This window comes from Zeugodacus cucurbitae, chromosome Y (assembly GCF_028554725.1).
Source record: "Zeugodacus cucurbitae isolate PBARC_wt_2022May chromosome Y, idZeuCucr1.2, whole genome shotgun sequence".
Classification (NCBI taxonomy): Eukaryota; Metazoa; Arthropoda; class Insecta; order Diptera; family Tephritidae; genus Zeugodacus; species Zeugodacus cucurbitae.
This window is the reverse complement of record NC_071673.1, coordinates 6773774-6790485: the sequence shown is the minus strand read 5'-3', so window position 1 is coordinate 6790485 and position 16712 is coordinate 6773774. Positions and strand designations below refer to the sequence as shown.

Here is a 16712-nt window from a genome sequence, read left to right as displayed (position 1 = left end):
TATTGACCAACTGGTTACTATGACGTAATTACCCTACGAAGTTTGGTTTTCATATAAAATTCTGTATAAAAAAGTCGGATATAATGACTTCGCTTACAGTGACATGTCGCTTATTATGACCCATTTTTAATAAATTATGTCCGGTTAGAATGACTGACATGATTATTTACACCTCCCGCAATGTTCGTTGATTCCCGACGCCGTTCGGCACGTGGCTCGTTTTTGTTTTGAGCCTCAGTGAGTAATTGACACTTGAACGTCACGCATTCTTGTTTGTTTGTTACTGTGAAAAAATGTCATCACAACGACGTAAAGCATTTACAATTGAGGAGAAGGGTGCAATAATATGCAGATTAGAAAATGGAGAATCTAACGCATGTCTCGCAAAGGAATTTGGCGTGGGTCATTCGACAATCTCAATGATTTTTAAAAACAAGAACCGCATTAAGCAATCGTTCAATTCAAATGTTTTGAAACCGAAGAGGCTTCGAAAATCACGACAAGAAAATGTTGATGAAGCATTAATTCAGTGGTTTAAAAACATGAGAAACAAAGGAATACCTGTCAGCGGCCCTATGCTACAGGAAAAGGCAAATGGTTTTGCCGCGCGTTTTGGTATTCTCGACTTCAATTGTTCTGCAAGCTGGATTAGTCGTTTTAAAGTTCGACATAACATTGTGGCGGGAAAAATTGTCGGTGAATCTTCGTCTGTTGATCAAAATTCAACAACAAACTGGTTGATATCTGTGTGGCCGAATTTACGAGGACAATTTTCTGATGATGAGATATTTAATGCTGATGAAACCGGAATTTTTTACAAATTAATGCCGGATAAAACTTTAAAATTTAAAGGTGAAAATTGTAGTGGAGGTAAGTTGTCGAAAGATAGAATAACTGTCATGGTAGCAGCTAATATGAGTGGCACAGAGAAAAAGAAATTGCTCATTATTGGTAAGTCACAAAAACCAAGATGTTTTAGAAGTGTCAAATCATTACCTGTCGATTATGCTAACAATCGTAAAGCTTGGATGACGTCAGAACTTTTTGAAAAATGGCTTCGTGATTGGAATCGTGATTTGGTGAAGAAGAAGAAAAAAATTCTATTGCTGGTTGATAATTGCCCGGCGCATCCAAATGTTACTGATTTAAAGTCTATAACACTTGCTTTCCTTCCGCCGAATACAACATCAGTACTGCAGCCAATGGATCAGGGAATAATACGATCACTCAAAACGAATTTTAGGAAGAACCTAGTGCTCAAAATGATTAGCTGTCTTGATGCTAATGAAAACAACTCTTCTACAAAAATAACGGTGCTAGATGCAATTCTGATGGTTAATGATGCCTGGAATAAAATGTCACAAAGTACCATTCGTAACTGTTTCAAACATGCAGGATTCATTGAAAGCCACGACGGTTTACCTATTCAAATATCAGAACATGAATTCAATGAAGAAGATGACATTCCTTTATCTTTGTGGTCACGAAACCTAAATTCAGATTCTTTAGCAGCACCGGAAATGTGGGAAGATTATGTTGACGTCGATAGCGCTCTCCTCACATCCGAAGAACCCAACGATGAAAATATCGTACAGAACATTAGTGCTAAGAAACAACTCGAAAGTGATGGGGAAGAGGAAGTCGAGGAAGAACCATTACCTACCGCAGAAGAGGCATTAAAAGCTGCAGAATTATTATCACGATTTGTTCACAGCAATATTGAAAATGATAATTTGACCATAGCTACGTCTTCTATACACAATAGTATTAGAGACTGTTTTTACAATAAAATGAAAAAACAAAAGCAGACAAAAATTACAGATTACTTACAGTAAAATATACACTTGTATGTGTTATAATGTGCTGATTACGTACAATTTTGATTTCGATTTTATATGTATGTATACATATTTAATTACTATGTTTCTGTATTAAAGTACTTAAGTACATACATATTTACATAAAAAAGTTTTTCATTTCAAAAAACGCTTTGTATGACGTCCGCTTATTATGACGTGTTTGTCAATTCCTTTCGATGTCATAATAACCGGATTCTACTGTACCTTTTTTGAGTTGTGTGAAAACGATGAATTCGCAAGAACATTGCTATATTCCGAAATACCACAATATTTCACTTGGAATCCATCATCGAAAACATTTCAACGACGAAAGCAAGGGGAGTGTGTTGACGGTTATCCAAATGTCCATAAAACCGATGCTATTAGTCAACGCGAATAAGGCATTAGCGCAACTTGCCATAACTGCGCCCAATCGTTCAGCGATTGATATGCTTGACCATGAGCTTCAACGTGAACAACAATACGATTGCAAATAATTGTGTGCTTTCATACAAGCTAACATTACCAAATTGAATATTCAGCAGAAAAACGCTTATGATAAGATTATACGAGCGGTTGACAATAACGCAGGTGAATTCTACTTTCTGGATGCGCCCGGTGGTACAGGGAAAACGTTTCTGATCGCTTTGATTCTTGCTACTATACGGTCACAGCAGAAAATTTCGCTTGCAATTGCTTCGACAGGCATCGCTGCTACTCTACTTGATAGCGGTCGAACAGCACATTCAGCACATTGAAATTACCGTTGAACATCCAAGTCGTTGAAACACCAACGTGCAACATATCGAGGAATTCAGCAATGGCAAAAGTTTTGCGAGGAGCTGGAATAGTTCAATGGGATGAGTGCCCAATGGCTAACAAAAAGTCGTTTACGCCAAAAGCAACAACTTTTTGGCGGAGCATTAGTCTTATTATCCGGCGATTTTCGGCAACCTTTGCCAGTCATTCCTCGATCAACTCCTGCCGACGAAATAAACGCATGTTTAAAATCGTCAGTTTTGTGGAGACATGTTCAAAGGCTGACTCTTACCGTCAACATGCGAGTCCAATTGCAAATCGATAGATTCGCAGCGGCGTTTTCGAAGCAGTTTTTGGACATTGGCTCAGGCAAAAAACCAATCGATGATACCGAACAACTTTTGTACACTTTTACAATCGAAAGAAGAATTGATTGAAAGTGTATTTCCGAATATTGTTCAACACTGTCAACGCCACGATTATTTAAGTGAACGCGCAATATTGGCACCGAAAAATGTACACGTCAACGAAATCAATTTTGCCATTCAAGAAAAACTGCCAGGAGAAGCTACAACATATACATCGATTGATAGCGTTTTGAATCAAGATGAAGTAGTCAATTATCCAACTGAATTCTTGAATTATTTGGATCCCCCCGGTCTGCCACCGAATCGTTTAGTCCTGAAAGTCGGTTCACCCATTATACTTCTACGAAATCTGAAGCCACCGACTTTGTGTAATGGCACAAGGCAGCAGGTGAAGTTGTACTCTTACCACGCATTCCCATGATTCCAACGGACATGCCGTTTGAATTTAAGCGCTTGCAGTTCCCAGTACGTCTTGCCTTTGCGATGACCATCAACAAATCGGAAGGGCAAACGTTTCAAGTGTGCGGTGTCAATGTGGAAGAACCGTGCTTCTCCTACGGCCAATTGTTCGTCGCATGCTCGAGAGTGGGAACACCAAGGTGCTTATTCATTTACGCGCCAGGTGGAAAAACCAAAAATGTTGTATACCAATATGTTTTAAAAATGTTTTATAAATAAGTAACAATTTTACAACAATAAACAAAACACAAAGTAAAAACCCTTAAGAGTTTTAATCGATTTAGGTGTGGCGAAGCGCAGTAACATCTAGTAAATTTATAAAATGTGAATTAAGGAAAGTGTCTCTCGCTAGTTTTCTTTCATACAAAATGATATGCATTTCTTGGAATATCACTAAGAAGTATAACTTCATCCGCGCGTAGGGACTCCACGCACTCTGTTTTTTGTTTTTTTTTTGAAGTGACAACTTCTTATGGCGCGTTAGCAACTTTTGTGGGCCGCCGTTTTCGCGACAGATGAGATTTTACACAGATATACACCAGATTGAGTACTAATAAAATTAGTGCACTATCTCATGACCCAAACAAATTAGTGCAAACGAGTACTAATACTAATATCAAAAATGACTAAGACTCATTTCCACGAAACTAAAAAAAAACTCAGAGTATTTCTACACTTATATGTGCCGTCAATTTATGACTCAAACGAGTGTATAGTAACAATTAGATTTTACTCACTTATTCATTGGTCACGATGAAAATAAACTTGAATGAGTTCAGTACACTGATCGGAACGTGTGGAATTGTGACTTCGTAGCTGAGCACGAAAGTTAAGATATTAATTTCAATTTTCATTTTCAGTATATTAATATTAAAAGAAATATATTAGAACCTAAAAGTATTAACTTTACTGTCATTAAATAACTTAAAACATTAAATGTAATACACAATATCAACGAACAAAACACATCGTTAGTCAATTCCCACAAGCCACATTTGCCTAGCGGCGGCACAGACTTCGTCAGTTTTACTTTGATCATATTCGTATCACTTTATTCATTCAGCTATACTCTTGGTGTTTTTTGGGGGTATGGCTCATTTTGGTTTATATATATATATTTGGCGTAGGAACCGCTTTAAGCGATTATAGCCGAATCCACCAGAGCGCGCCACTCATTCCTCCTTTTTGCTTTTTGGCGCCAACTGGAAACACCAAGTGAAGCCAGGTCACTTTGCATTTGGTCTTTCCACCGGAGTGGAGGTCGTCCTCTTCCGCGGCTTCCTCCAGCGGGTACTGCATCGAATACTTTCAGAGCTGGAGTGTTTTCTTCCATCCGTACAACATGACCTAGCCAGCGTAGCCGCTGTCTTTTTATTCGCTGAACTATGTCAATGTCGTCGTATAAATCGTACAGCTCATCGTTCCATCGTCTGCGGTATTCGCCGTTGCCAATGTTTAGAGGACCATAAATCTTGCGCAAAACCTTTCTCTCGAAAACCCCAAGAGTCGTCTCATCGGATGTTGTCATCGTCCACGCTTCAGCGCCATACATCAGGACGGGAATAATGAGCGACTTATAGAGTTTGATTTTGGTTCGTCGAGAGAGGACTTTACTTTTCAATTGCCTACTCAGTCCAAAGTAGCACCTGTTGGCAAGAGTGATTCTGCGTTGGATTTCAAGGCTAACATTGTTGGTGTTGTTAATGCTGGTTCCCAGATAAACGAAATTATCTACAACTTCAAAGTTATGACTGTCAACAGTGACATGGGAGCCAAGACGCGAGTGCGCTGACTGTTTGTTTGATGACAGGAGATATTTCGTCTTGTCCTCATTCACCACTAGACCCATACCCTTCGCTTCTTTATCTAGTCTGGAAAACGCAGAACAAACGGCGCGGTTGTTGCTTCCGATGATATCAATATCATCGGCATACGCCAGGATCTGTACACTCTTGTAGAAGATTGTACCCTCTCTATTTAGTTCTGCAGCTCGTATTATTTTTTCCAAAGCAGCTTTAAAATCGATAAAAAGATGGTGAGTATCGATTCTTCTCTCTCGGGTCTTTTCCAAGATTTGGCGCATGTTGAATATCTGGGCCATTGTGGATTTTCCAGGTCTACAGCCACACTGATAAGGTCCAATCAGTTCGTTGACGGTGGGCTTTAGTCTTTCACACAATACGCTCGACAAAACCTTATATGCGATATTGAGGAGACTTATACCGCGGTAATTGGCGCAGATTGTGGGGTCTCCCTTCTTATGGATTGGGCAGAGCACACTAAGATTCCAATCGTCAGGCATGCTTTCTTCCGACCATATTCTACAAAGAAGCTGATGCATGCACCTTATCAGTTCTTCGCCGCCGTATTTGAATAGCTCGGCCGGTAATCCATCGGCCCCCGCCGCTTTGTTGTTCTTCAAGCGGGTAATTGCTATTCGAATTTCTTCATGGTCGGGTAATGGAACATCTATTCCATCGTCATCGAATGGGGAATCGGGTTCGCCATCTCCTGGTGTTGTACTTTCACTGCCATTGAGCAGGTCGGAGAAGTGTTCCCTCCATAATCCCAGTGTGCTCTGGACATCCGTTACCAGATTACCTTCTCGGTCCCTACATGATAATGCTCCGGTCTTGAAACCTTCTGTTAATCGCGTCATCTTTTCATAAAATTTTCGAGCATTACCCATGTCGGCCAGCTTTTCAAGCTTTTCATACTCACGCATTTCGACCTCTTTCTTTTTACGTCTGCAAATGCGTCTCGCTTCCCTCTTCAGTTCTCGATATCTATCCCACCCCGAACGTGTTGTGGTCGATCGCAACGTTGCGAGGTAGGCAGTCTGTTTTCTCTCCACTGCGGAACGACAATTCTCATCGTACCAACTGGTTTTTTGGCGTTGCCGGAGACCAATTGTTTCGGCTGCAGCGGTATGCAATGAGTTTGAGATGCCGTTGCACAGCTCCCTTATATCGAGATGCTGATGAGTGCTCTCAGAGAGCAGGAGTGCAAGTCGAGTAGAAAATCGTTCGGCTGTCGGTTGTGATTGCAGCTTTTCGACGTCGAACCTTCCTTGTGTTTGTTGACGGGAGTTCTTTGCTGCACAGAGGCGAGTGCGTATCTTTGCTGCTACTAGATAATGGTCCGAGTCAATGTTTGGTCCTCGGAGCGTACGCACATCAAAAACACTGGAGACATGTCTTCCGTCTATCACAACGTGATCGATTTGATTGCGCGTGTTTCGATCAGGGGACAGCCACGTTGCTTGATGAATTTTTTTATGCTGGAATCTGGTACTACAGACAACCATATTTCGGGCCCCAGCGAAGTCGATCAGCCTCAGGCCGTTTGGCGATGTTTCGTCATGGAGGCTGAATTTTCCGACTGTTGTGCCAAAGACACCTTCTTTACCCACCCTGGCGTTAAAATCGCCAAGCACGATTTTGACATCGTGGCGCTCATAGGTGCGTTCTAGGCGCTCGTGGAAGGCATCTTCGGTCACATCGTCCTTCTCTTCCGTTGGGGCGTTGCCGCAAATCAGCGATATGTTGAAGAACCTCGCTTTGATGCGGATTGTGGCAAGACGTTCATCCACCGGGGTGAATGCCAGGACTCGGCGACGTAGTCGCTCTCCCACCACAAATCCAACACCGAATTTGCGCTCCTTTATATGGCCGCTGTAGTAGATGTCACAAGGACCCACCTTCTTCCGTCCTTGTCCCGTCCATCGCACTTCTTGGACGGCGGTGATGTCAGCCTTTAGTTGTATGAGGACATCAACCAGCTGGGCAGAGGCACCTTCCCAATTAAGAGTCCGGACATTCCAGGTGCATGCCCTTAAATCATGAGTCTTAGTACGTTTGCAGGGGTCGTCATCAAAAGGGGGGTTTCTCATCCGAGGCTCGGTGTTTGTTTTCATTGGGGAGATTTTTGTTTTATGCGGTGGGTCCCAAGCCCTACGCACAACCGCACAAGCGGGCTTCGCCTTCTCACTTTAGCTCGCCTCCAAACGGATGTCTGTTAGCTACCCAGGGGATACTTGGTCTAAAACCGGAAGTCGTGAGCTGCTTGAGTCATATGCAAAAGAATCGTTCCTGGCCACTCCCAAGTGAATGGCAATCAGAAACTTTCCTCACTTGCGTGAACTTCAACATATGACCCCATTTGGTTTAGCTTGACTGAATTATTGTCTCATGACACATTTGAGCACTTCAACGAAACGTATCAAGAGAAACTTACTCATTATTCATACTCTCGCTCGTCCAGCAGGTGGGGTGGCTATTTATCATCGGTCCGATGATACTATGGCCACATTTTCTACAGATCATATGGAAGCGCATGCGAGATATACCAGTATGTTTAGCACTCATGTTTCGAATATTGGTGATATATGTATTTCCCAATGCCATTCTAATGGACAAACAATAATAATGGCTGCCGTTTATATTTCACCAAAACAGTCTTTACAAGCAATCCGAGAATTCTTGTATTCAAACTTATTCATTTATTCTAAAGCTGCTTCCGCACTATTTATGATGAAAATTAATAGAAGATTTGATCATTATCCTATGACTTTGAGTGGAAATTTCAACATAAACTTTGCAGATGACAAAAATCAATCATTAATTGAATTTTTATATGAAGAATTTGATTTAACGATGTCCAATGATCGCATTCTTAACGCAACAAAATACAAAACTACTATTGATGCAGTATTCACAAGATATTTAAATAGATTTAAATCAAAATTGTTCATTTCATACTTTAATTACCATAGACCTATTGTTTCAGTTTTAGAATTTGATGAAAATCCTGATTATAATGATGAAAATGCTGATAATGATGACGTAAGAGTTGTTGAAATTATGGGTGAGAATTGATAAATTTTGTATTTACTATTTACTAATATTTAACCATTTAAATAAAACCACTTCCTTCGAATATAGTTTCTACATTATTATATATGCCCACATTGCTTTGATCAACTTGATTTTTATACTCTCGCAACAAAAGTTTGCTAGAAAGTATTATAGTTTTGTTCATATAACGGTTGTTTGTAAGTCATAAAACTAAACGAGTTGGATATAGGGTTATATATATCAAAATGATCATGGTGAGACGAGTCAAAATCCGTAAACATAAAGTGTCATAACTAAGCCATAAATAAAGTTATAAAGGTAAAATTTGGAACAAAGCATCGCACTAGGAAGGGGTATATTTGGATGTAATTATTTTGGGGAAGTGGGCCTGCCCCCAAATCGGTTATTTGCATATATCTCGCAAACCAATAAAGCTATATAAACCAAACTTTCTGCAGTCGGTTCTCTTACGTACCCCACCACACACCATGAAATTAGTTGAAATCGAATATTAACCACGCCCACCTCCCATACAAAGGTTGGCTTGAAAATTGCTAAAAGTGGGTTATCTCACTAACGAAAAACGTCAGAAACATTAAATTTTACAGAAGAAATTGCAGAAGGATGCTGCATTCAGATTTTTTTACAAAATTAAAAATAGGCGTGGCATTGCCCACTTATGGGTCAAAAACCAAATCTCAGGAACTACTCGACCGATTCGAATGAAATTCTGTATGTAATATTTTCTTGACACCCTGATGACACGTGTGGAATGGATGAAATCGGGTCAAAACCACGATAACTTCCCATGTAACTCAATTTTGAACTCCATCTTATTCTTTCACTTTATAAGAAAAAACTTTACACAAATACTGTATATGATCTGTGGCATCACTTGCGAAAAAATTGTCGAAATCGGACTATAACTTTTCAAAGCCCGAATATCGAATATGAATATTTCAGTGCCCCATGGTAATTTTTCACCGCAAATTTCGGTAAATCGCTCAGGTATCTTAATTTAATTTAGAGGAAATATTTTTCTTCTAATAGTGTAACTTCCCCTAGCTCTCATATACCTAATTATCGGATTTTCAAATTGGGTCAAATTGTGTGTTATCTTAATAAAAATATGTCAATAAATTGCGAGAGTATAAAATATTCGGTTGCACCCGAACTTAGCCTTTCCTTACTTGTTCCTATTAATATCAACAATATCCACTAAACAGTAATGAACTCTCTCCAAACCATCGGCACACCAAACTTAGGCCTATTTCGTTTTCCTTGAGTCCACTGTCGCAAATTTACACAGCAAGTATTGCACGCAATGTGTGGAGTCCAGCTTTTATCTTGGTCACCAAGATCAACTCCAAAGTAATCTAAATACGATTTTTTAACAAATTCCGAAATAGGTCTTTTGTTTTTTTTTTTAAGGTGTATTCTCAACAAATGTAACAAAATGTGTCAGCGTAATTTTTACACCGTCTTCTATTGAAAGTCATTTCTATTTAGATCAGCGTTGTCCACGGCTTGTGCACACAATAGCACACGGACAGTTGTACAGCAAGCCAGACACCTCACGCCACCATGTCGCGACAAGTGTCTGTGAAAGCACGATTGTGCTACTGTATTCAACTTCGTAGGCAAGCTAAGCAGAATTTTGCAATCAGTTAACGCTAGAAAACAGAACGCACTAAAAATGTTCCAACAAATTTGGGAAATATGTTAATTTTTTTATGGAGAACAATGAAAAGCATGCAGAATGCTTAATTTGTTATAAAACAAGTAAGGAAGGACTAAGTTCGGGTGTAACCGAACATTTTATACTCTCGTAATTTATTTATTTAACTTTATTAATATAATACACAATTTTACCCACATATTCGTCATATATATTGTTTAAAGTCGGCTGCCACACTATAAACGTAGTATTTGTGCAAAGTTCTGCACCGATATCTTCACTAGTGCTTACTTTATATATAGTAAAGTAAACGATTCAAAGACGATTGTCTTCAAAGTTCTGGTATATAGAAAGTAGGCGTGGTTGTGAAGCGATTTGGCCTATTTTCATAATATATCATTGGGATGTAAGAAAACTATTACAAACCAAATTTCATTGAAATCGGTCGAGTAGTTCCTGTGATATGGTTTTTGACCCATAAGTGGGCGACGCCACGCCCATTTTCCATTTTGTAAAAAAATCGGAGTGCAGCTTTCATCTGCCATTTCTTATGTGAAATTTAGTGTTTCTGACGTTTTTCGTTAATGAGTTAACCCACTTTTAGTAATTTTCAACCTAACTTTTGTATGGGAGGTGGGCGTGGTTATTATCCGATTTCTTTCATTTTTGGACTGTATTAGGAAGTAGCTAAAAAAACGACTGCAGAAAGTTTGGTTTATATAGCTTTATTGGTTTGCGAGATATGTACAAAAAACTTAGCAGGGGGCGGGGCCACGCCCACTTAAAAAATTACATCCAAATATGCTCCTTCATAGTGCGATCCTTCATACCAAATTTTATTTCCATAGCTTTATTTATGGCTTAGTTATGGCACTTTATGTGTTTTCGGTTTTCGCCATTTTGTGGGCGTGGCAGTGGTCCGATTTTGCTCATTTTCGAAAGCAACCTCTCTATTGTGTCAAGAAATAAGTGTGCCAAGTTTCATCAAGATATCTTAATTTTTACTCAAGTTACAGCTTGCACAGACGGACGGACGGACAGACAGACATTCGGATTTGAACTCCACTCTTCACCCCGATCACTTTGGTATAGATAACCCTATATCTAACTCCTTTAGTTTTGGGTGTTACAAACAACCGTTATGTGAACAAAACTATAATACTCTCTTTAGCAACATTTGTTGCGAGAGTATAAAAATAAAGCGTTGTAGCAAACATGATATAAAACACATTATGAACGTTGTCACAAAAATCTTGTAAATATCGAGGGAGACGCAAGAAAAAGTCTTCTTAATAATTACAAAAGAAAGTTTTATTTACAATTAAATTCTCAGCTATACTATCAAACAATCACATTTCTGATCTCATTAGAATTAAGCAATATAATAAAGAAATAAATATAGATAATTTAGTTAAACCGTAATTTTTATACTCTCGCAACCTGTTGCACAGAGTATCATAGTTTTGTTCACATAACGGTTGTTTGTGTCACCAAGAAATATAAGAGTTAGATATGGGGTTATATATACATAAATGATCAGGATGACGAGTAGATTTGAAATCCGGATGTCTGTCCGTCCGTCTGTCCGTCTGTCCGTGCAAGCGATAACTTGAGTAAAAATTAAGATATCTTAATGAAACTTGGAACACATGTTCCTTGGCACCCTGATGAGGTTGCTTTCGAAAATGGGCAAAATCGGTTCACTGCCACGCCCACAAAATGGAGGAAACCGAAAACCTATACAGTGTCATAACGAAGCCATAAATAAAGTTATGAAAATGAAATTTGGAACATAGGATCCCATTAGGGAGGGGCACATTTGGATGTAATTTTTTTGGAAAAGTGGGCGTGACCCCGCCCTCAAATAAGTTTTTTGTATATAACTCGCAAACCAATAAAGCTATATAAGCCAAACTTTCTGCAGTCGTTTCTTTTAGCCATTTCCTTATATAGTCCAAAAATGACAGAAATCGGATAATAACCACGCCCACCTCCCATACAAAGGTTAGGTTGAAAATTACTAAAAGTGGGTTAACTCCCTAACGAAAAACGTCAGAAACACCAAATATTACATAAGAAATGTCAGAATAAAGCTGCACTGAGATTTTTCTACGAAATGGAAAATGGGCGTGGCGTCGCCCACTTATGGGTCAAAAACCATATCTCAAGAACTATTCGACCGATTTCAATGAAATTCGGTATATAAGACTTTCTTGACACCCTGATGACACGGGTGGAATATGGGCGAAATCGGTTCACAACTACGTCTACTTCCCATATAACCCAATTTTGAATTCCATCTGATTCGTTCACTTTATAATGTATTCATAAGGAACCAATGAAGCTAGCGGAATAAAACTTTACACAAATACTGTATTTGAGCTGTGACATCACTTGTGGAAATATTGTCAAAATCGGACCATGACTTTTCAAGGCCCCTGATATCAAACATGAAGAACTCAGTGCCTAAGGTTAATTTTTCACCGAAAATATAGGTAAATCCCTCAGATATTTTAATGTAATTCATTCCCTCTGAATTTTTTTCTTATAACAGTTTCTCTCTGTACCTGAAATGGTAAAAATCGGGTCATAACTTCCCCCAGATCCTATATACCTATTTCTAAGTAATATTAAATTAAGTGATCGTATAGTCTTCGATATATTGTATCTTGGTGGTGAAAACGAGTGAAATCGGTTTAGGAATTACGTCAGTCCCCATATACTATTTATGATGATTTTCGTTATTCTATTGAACTTTATGCCGAATATATGGGTCGAATTGTGTTGTCTTTATAAAATTACATCAATAAATTGCGAGAGTATAAAATGTTCGGTTATACCCGAACTTAGCCCTTCCTTACTTGTTAAAAAGTACGTTTACTTATTTGTACGCACTGTTCCGTATTCGTGTTGTCTGCTTGTAACTTTCCGAATGTACGCTAATAACCAACACAAGCATAACGTGCACACAGTCACGTTGGACAACACTAATTTAGATCAACACTTATAAACTTCGTCAGCTGCAATTAACAACTTCTTACAAGCATCTAACTTCCGGTATACAATTGGAGCGCAATAAGAAAAAATAACGTTCTCAATAATAATATACAAATAAAATTCCCGTTAATCAGCTAGCAACTACACAAAAAATAATATTTTCGGAAACTGCTTGTACCGATTTTATATACCATCCAGTAAATGAGTTACTAAGTTAAATTAACCGATTTCATCAAAAAAGCATATCTTAAGCGAACCGGTTTGATACCTATAATTTTTTTTCAGGTCATAAGTTAAGTGGAGGGTATAAAAAGCTATAACATAAATAAACTGAAAGCTGATAGAGACAAACTGATTACAGATTTGAATTCAGCACGCCCAAATTAACCAAAATCAGTTCATAAATTCAAAGAAGCAAACATTTATTTTTTAATTTTACTTTCCAAGTCTTCCGTCAGCTTTAGGGGTTGCCTAAACTCTCTCTTGATTTTTTTCTCGCCAATTTACCAAACAATTAATCACATTTGTCTTCCGTATCTGGATCATGTATTTTAAATTTTATGACTTAAATTGTAACTTTATATCCGTTTTTGTATAATAGTATCAATATCCACATCAAATTAGTATTGAATGAGAAGCAAAAGAGTGCCTATGATGAATTGATGAAGGCTTTTAATGATGGAAACAGTGGACTCTTTTTAATTGATGCGCCCGGCGGAACGCGGAAAACGTTCCTGATATCATTGATTTTAGCAACAATACGATAGCAAAATGTCATTGCGTTGGCTCTTGCATCTAATGGAAATGCATAAATGCTACTAGAAGTTGGAAGAACGATACATTCGGCACAGAAGCTTCCGTTAAACATGCAAATCAAAGAAACACCTGGTGGCAAAAGTGTTGTCGATTTTTGACAACTACTTCCTGTTATTTCGGAATCAACATTGAACGTATCAAGTCATCGTATTTGTGGCGGTACGTGAAAATCATACGATTTACTATAAATATGAATATGCGTGTACCTGCAACAGGATAGCACCGCAGAAGAATTGCTAAGGATTGGAAATGGGCAAATTCCGGTTGATACCTCCAAGGGAAATATGAACTCATCACGAATGTTTAACGAACATTGTCCAGAATTATCGTACCTAATATTGGTTGAGTGCACGCGCAATTTGAATGCCAAAAATATCGATTTTGATGAGCCCGACTGATAGTTGCAAGAATTTTAAAAGATACTTACAAGGGGCGGAATGCTTGATTCCACGAATTTTTTTGAGTTCCAATGATTTGCCATTTCAGCTCAAACGTATTCAATTTCCAGTGAAACTTTGTATTTCCATAGCAAATGTGGTCTAAAATATTTTGTGGTCCAAACAATTGCTAATAACATCCTTTCTGTTGTAGAATAGTGAAGTTCATGCTCATTCAGAGTACGATTCGCGAAACAAATGGGGTGAATATGTTGGCTTAATATTGCCCTTAAGGCGACATTAGAAGCGTCTGTAGTTAGCGTAAATGGCTTTTCATAATTTGGGTAAAGTAATATAGGACTATACTACTATTATAATTAGAAAGGATTTGGGTGTATTGTAACGAAAATGGCTAGAATTGACAATCGTAATCGATAACTTACCAGATGTATCTAGACATCGATATTCGTAGTTGTCAGAATGTTCGAGTGGCGATGTATCGCTTACAATCGACTATATAAGAGTTGTCGGATTGGCAGCAAGACACAGATAATGGCTCAGTTAACTGAAGAAGACATGGACACGATTTTGTTGCACATATCGTCACAGTTCCAAACTCAGAAATTAGAATTAATGGAGATGAAATCCCAGCAGCAATCATTGTTTTAAGCGCAGGTCAAAATTCATGGCAGAGCTGTCATTGCCAATGTCAGATCAAGATTCTTCACAGTTAAAAGAGTAGAAGGAAAGTCCGTCGAAGGAGGTGACCTCATATATAGCTCAGGTGCCAACACAGCTGGAAACGCAAGACGAGAATTTGTTAACACAAACCGAAGCGAATGATGCGTGTATGTCAAAGCCTTTGGAAGCGCATGGGAAAGTTTTGTCAACACTGTAGGAAGCGAATGAGACGTGTATGTCAAGACTTTTGGAAGCCCATGGGAAGATATCACAATTGCAAATGAATGGGGTCACAGTTGAAAGAGGAGGAGTCGATGGAGGTGACCTTACAAAGAGAAGAGGTGTCAATACAGCTGGAAGTGCATGGAGAGTGTATACCATCACAGGTTTCGGCACAGGTGTTGACACAGTTGAAGGATCAGGAGGTGCATAAATCGACGCAGGTAATCCCAAGGAAGACAGACGTGTCATGGACAAATATTGTGATATGAAGGAACAAGAATCTCTAGATGTAGCGCCAGTTGTGAAACGTGCAAAGAAAGAAGAAATGTCTGCAGAAACTCTAGTCGCAAAGGCACAGTGGAACGGTTTTAAGTTGGTGGCTGGTTGCTTATATCGAGTGTGGAAAGGCAAAGCAGGATACTGCTCCCGATCTCTCATGGTTGTTCGAAATGAAAGATCACCTGAAGTTCGCTACGAGATGCACAAAGGTCCAAGAGAAGGGCACATAAGAATCACGGAAACCTTGGGAAAATTAAAGCCAAGCTTCTATTGGATTGGTTGTCGTCAATCACTCACTTCGTGGATGGCTAATAGTGCTCAATGCATTGAAGCTAAGGGGACGAGACTCAGGTGTCATAGCAAGATGAAGCAATACAGTTCGGAAGCACCATTTGAGCGATTTACCATGGTTGTAGATGGTCCATTACCTACCAGTAAATCAAGAAATATGTTTTGTTGGTCAGGACAGAGGTGTGCCCAATTCGTGGTAAAAAGACTGAAGATATAGCGGACGTGGACATCAAATTTTGGGAGATGTACAGTACTTTTCGCTTAATTGACCCTATGGTTAATTGGTTTCCCCGTTTAATTGAACCATGTAATCGGGCAAAAAAATATAGCATATGAAAGCACAGCACATCTAAATTTTCTCGGATAATTGGACTCGGTTAATTGATTTTCCCGCTTAATGGGTTCAAAATATATGGCATCGAAAATAATTTTCCTTTTATTTTTCCCCGGTTAATTCCACCAAATAGTAAAAAAAGTCTGGCATTACATATTCCTCAGCATTTGTAATAAACACTGTGTGGCATCTCTATTAAGCAATTGAAAACATACATATGTTTATTGGTGAAGAAAAACTGTGAGATAACGTAAGTGTTTAATTTCTACTTGATAATAACTTTGGAAATTTATTTTATTGTATTGTTAATTTTGGTTGACTTTGAGCGAAAAACGATATGTAACCCTTACAATTAAGGATAAGCTTCAACTTTTAACTGAAGCTAAATGCAAGCCGAAGGTATGGGTGCTCTCTTACCGCATGAATAGAATTCTGCGAAATAAGTTCTACATAAAGTCTAAATCATCTCAGTGCAAATTGTCAAGCAAACGTGAACGGTAGGAATTCATATTGAAGTTGAACGGGCGCTTTAAATTTGTTTGAACAAATTTAATCATCTGGTGCTGTGATTTCAACAAACATGTTGATAGAAAAAGCACAACAGTTGGCACAACAAATGAATTGTTATTTAAACAGCCCCTAGCCCCTAGCTCAGAGTATTATTCATGCCTTCAAGTCATATTATAGGCAGAATATTATTAGAAAGCAGATTGGAGCTTTGGAGATAGGGGAAACAGTTGAAGAGTTTTCAAAATCA

The 16712-nt window shown here is 38.7% G+C and overlaps 1 protein-coding gene across 1 annotated transcript in view; it reads left to right on the top strand.

Annotated features, from left to right (window-relative positions):
* The first annotated feature begins 773 nt into the window (after positions 1-773).
* LOC128923488 (tigger transposable element-derived protein 4-like) overlaps positions 774-16712 on the top strand; it is a 45693-nt gene continuing 29754 nt past the window's right edge. Inside the window, exons 1-2 of the mRNA XM_054235747.1 lie at positions 774-918; positions 971-1764. Of these exons, the coding sequence (XP_054091722.1) occupies positions 1029-1764 (736 nt within the window). The 5' untranslated portion in view covers positions 774-918; positions 971-1028. The remainder of the gene's footprint in view (positions 919-970; positions 1765-16712) is intronic.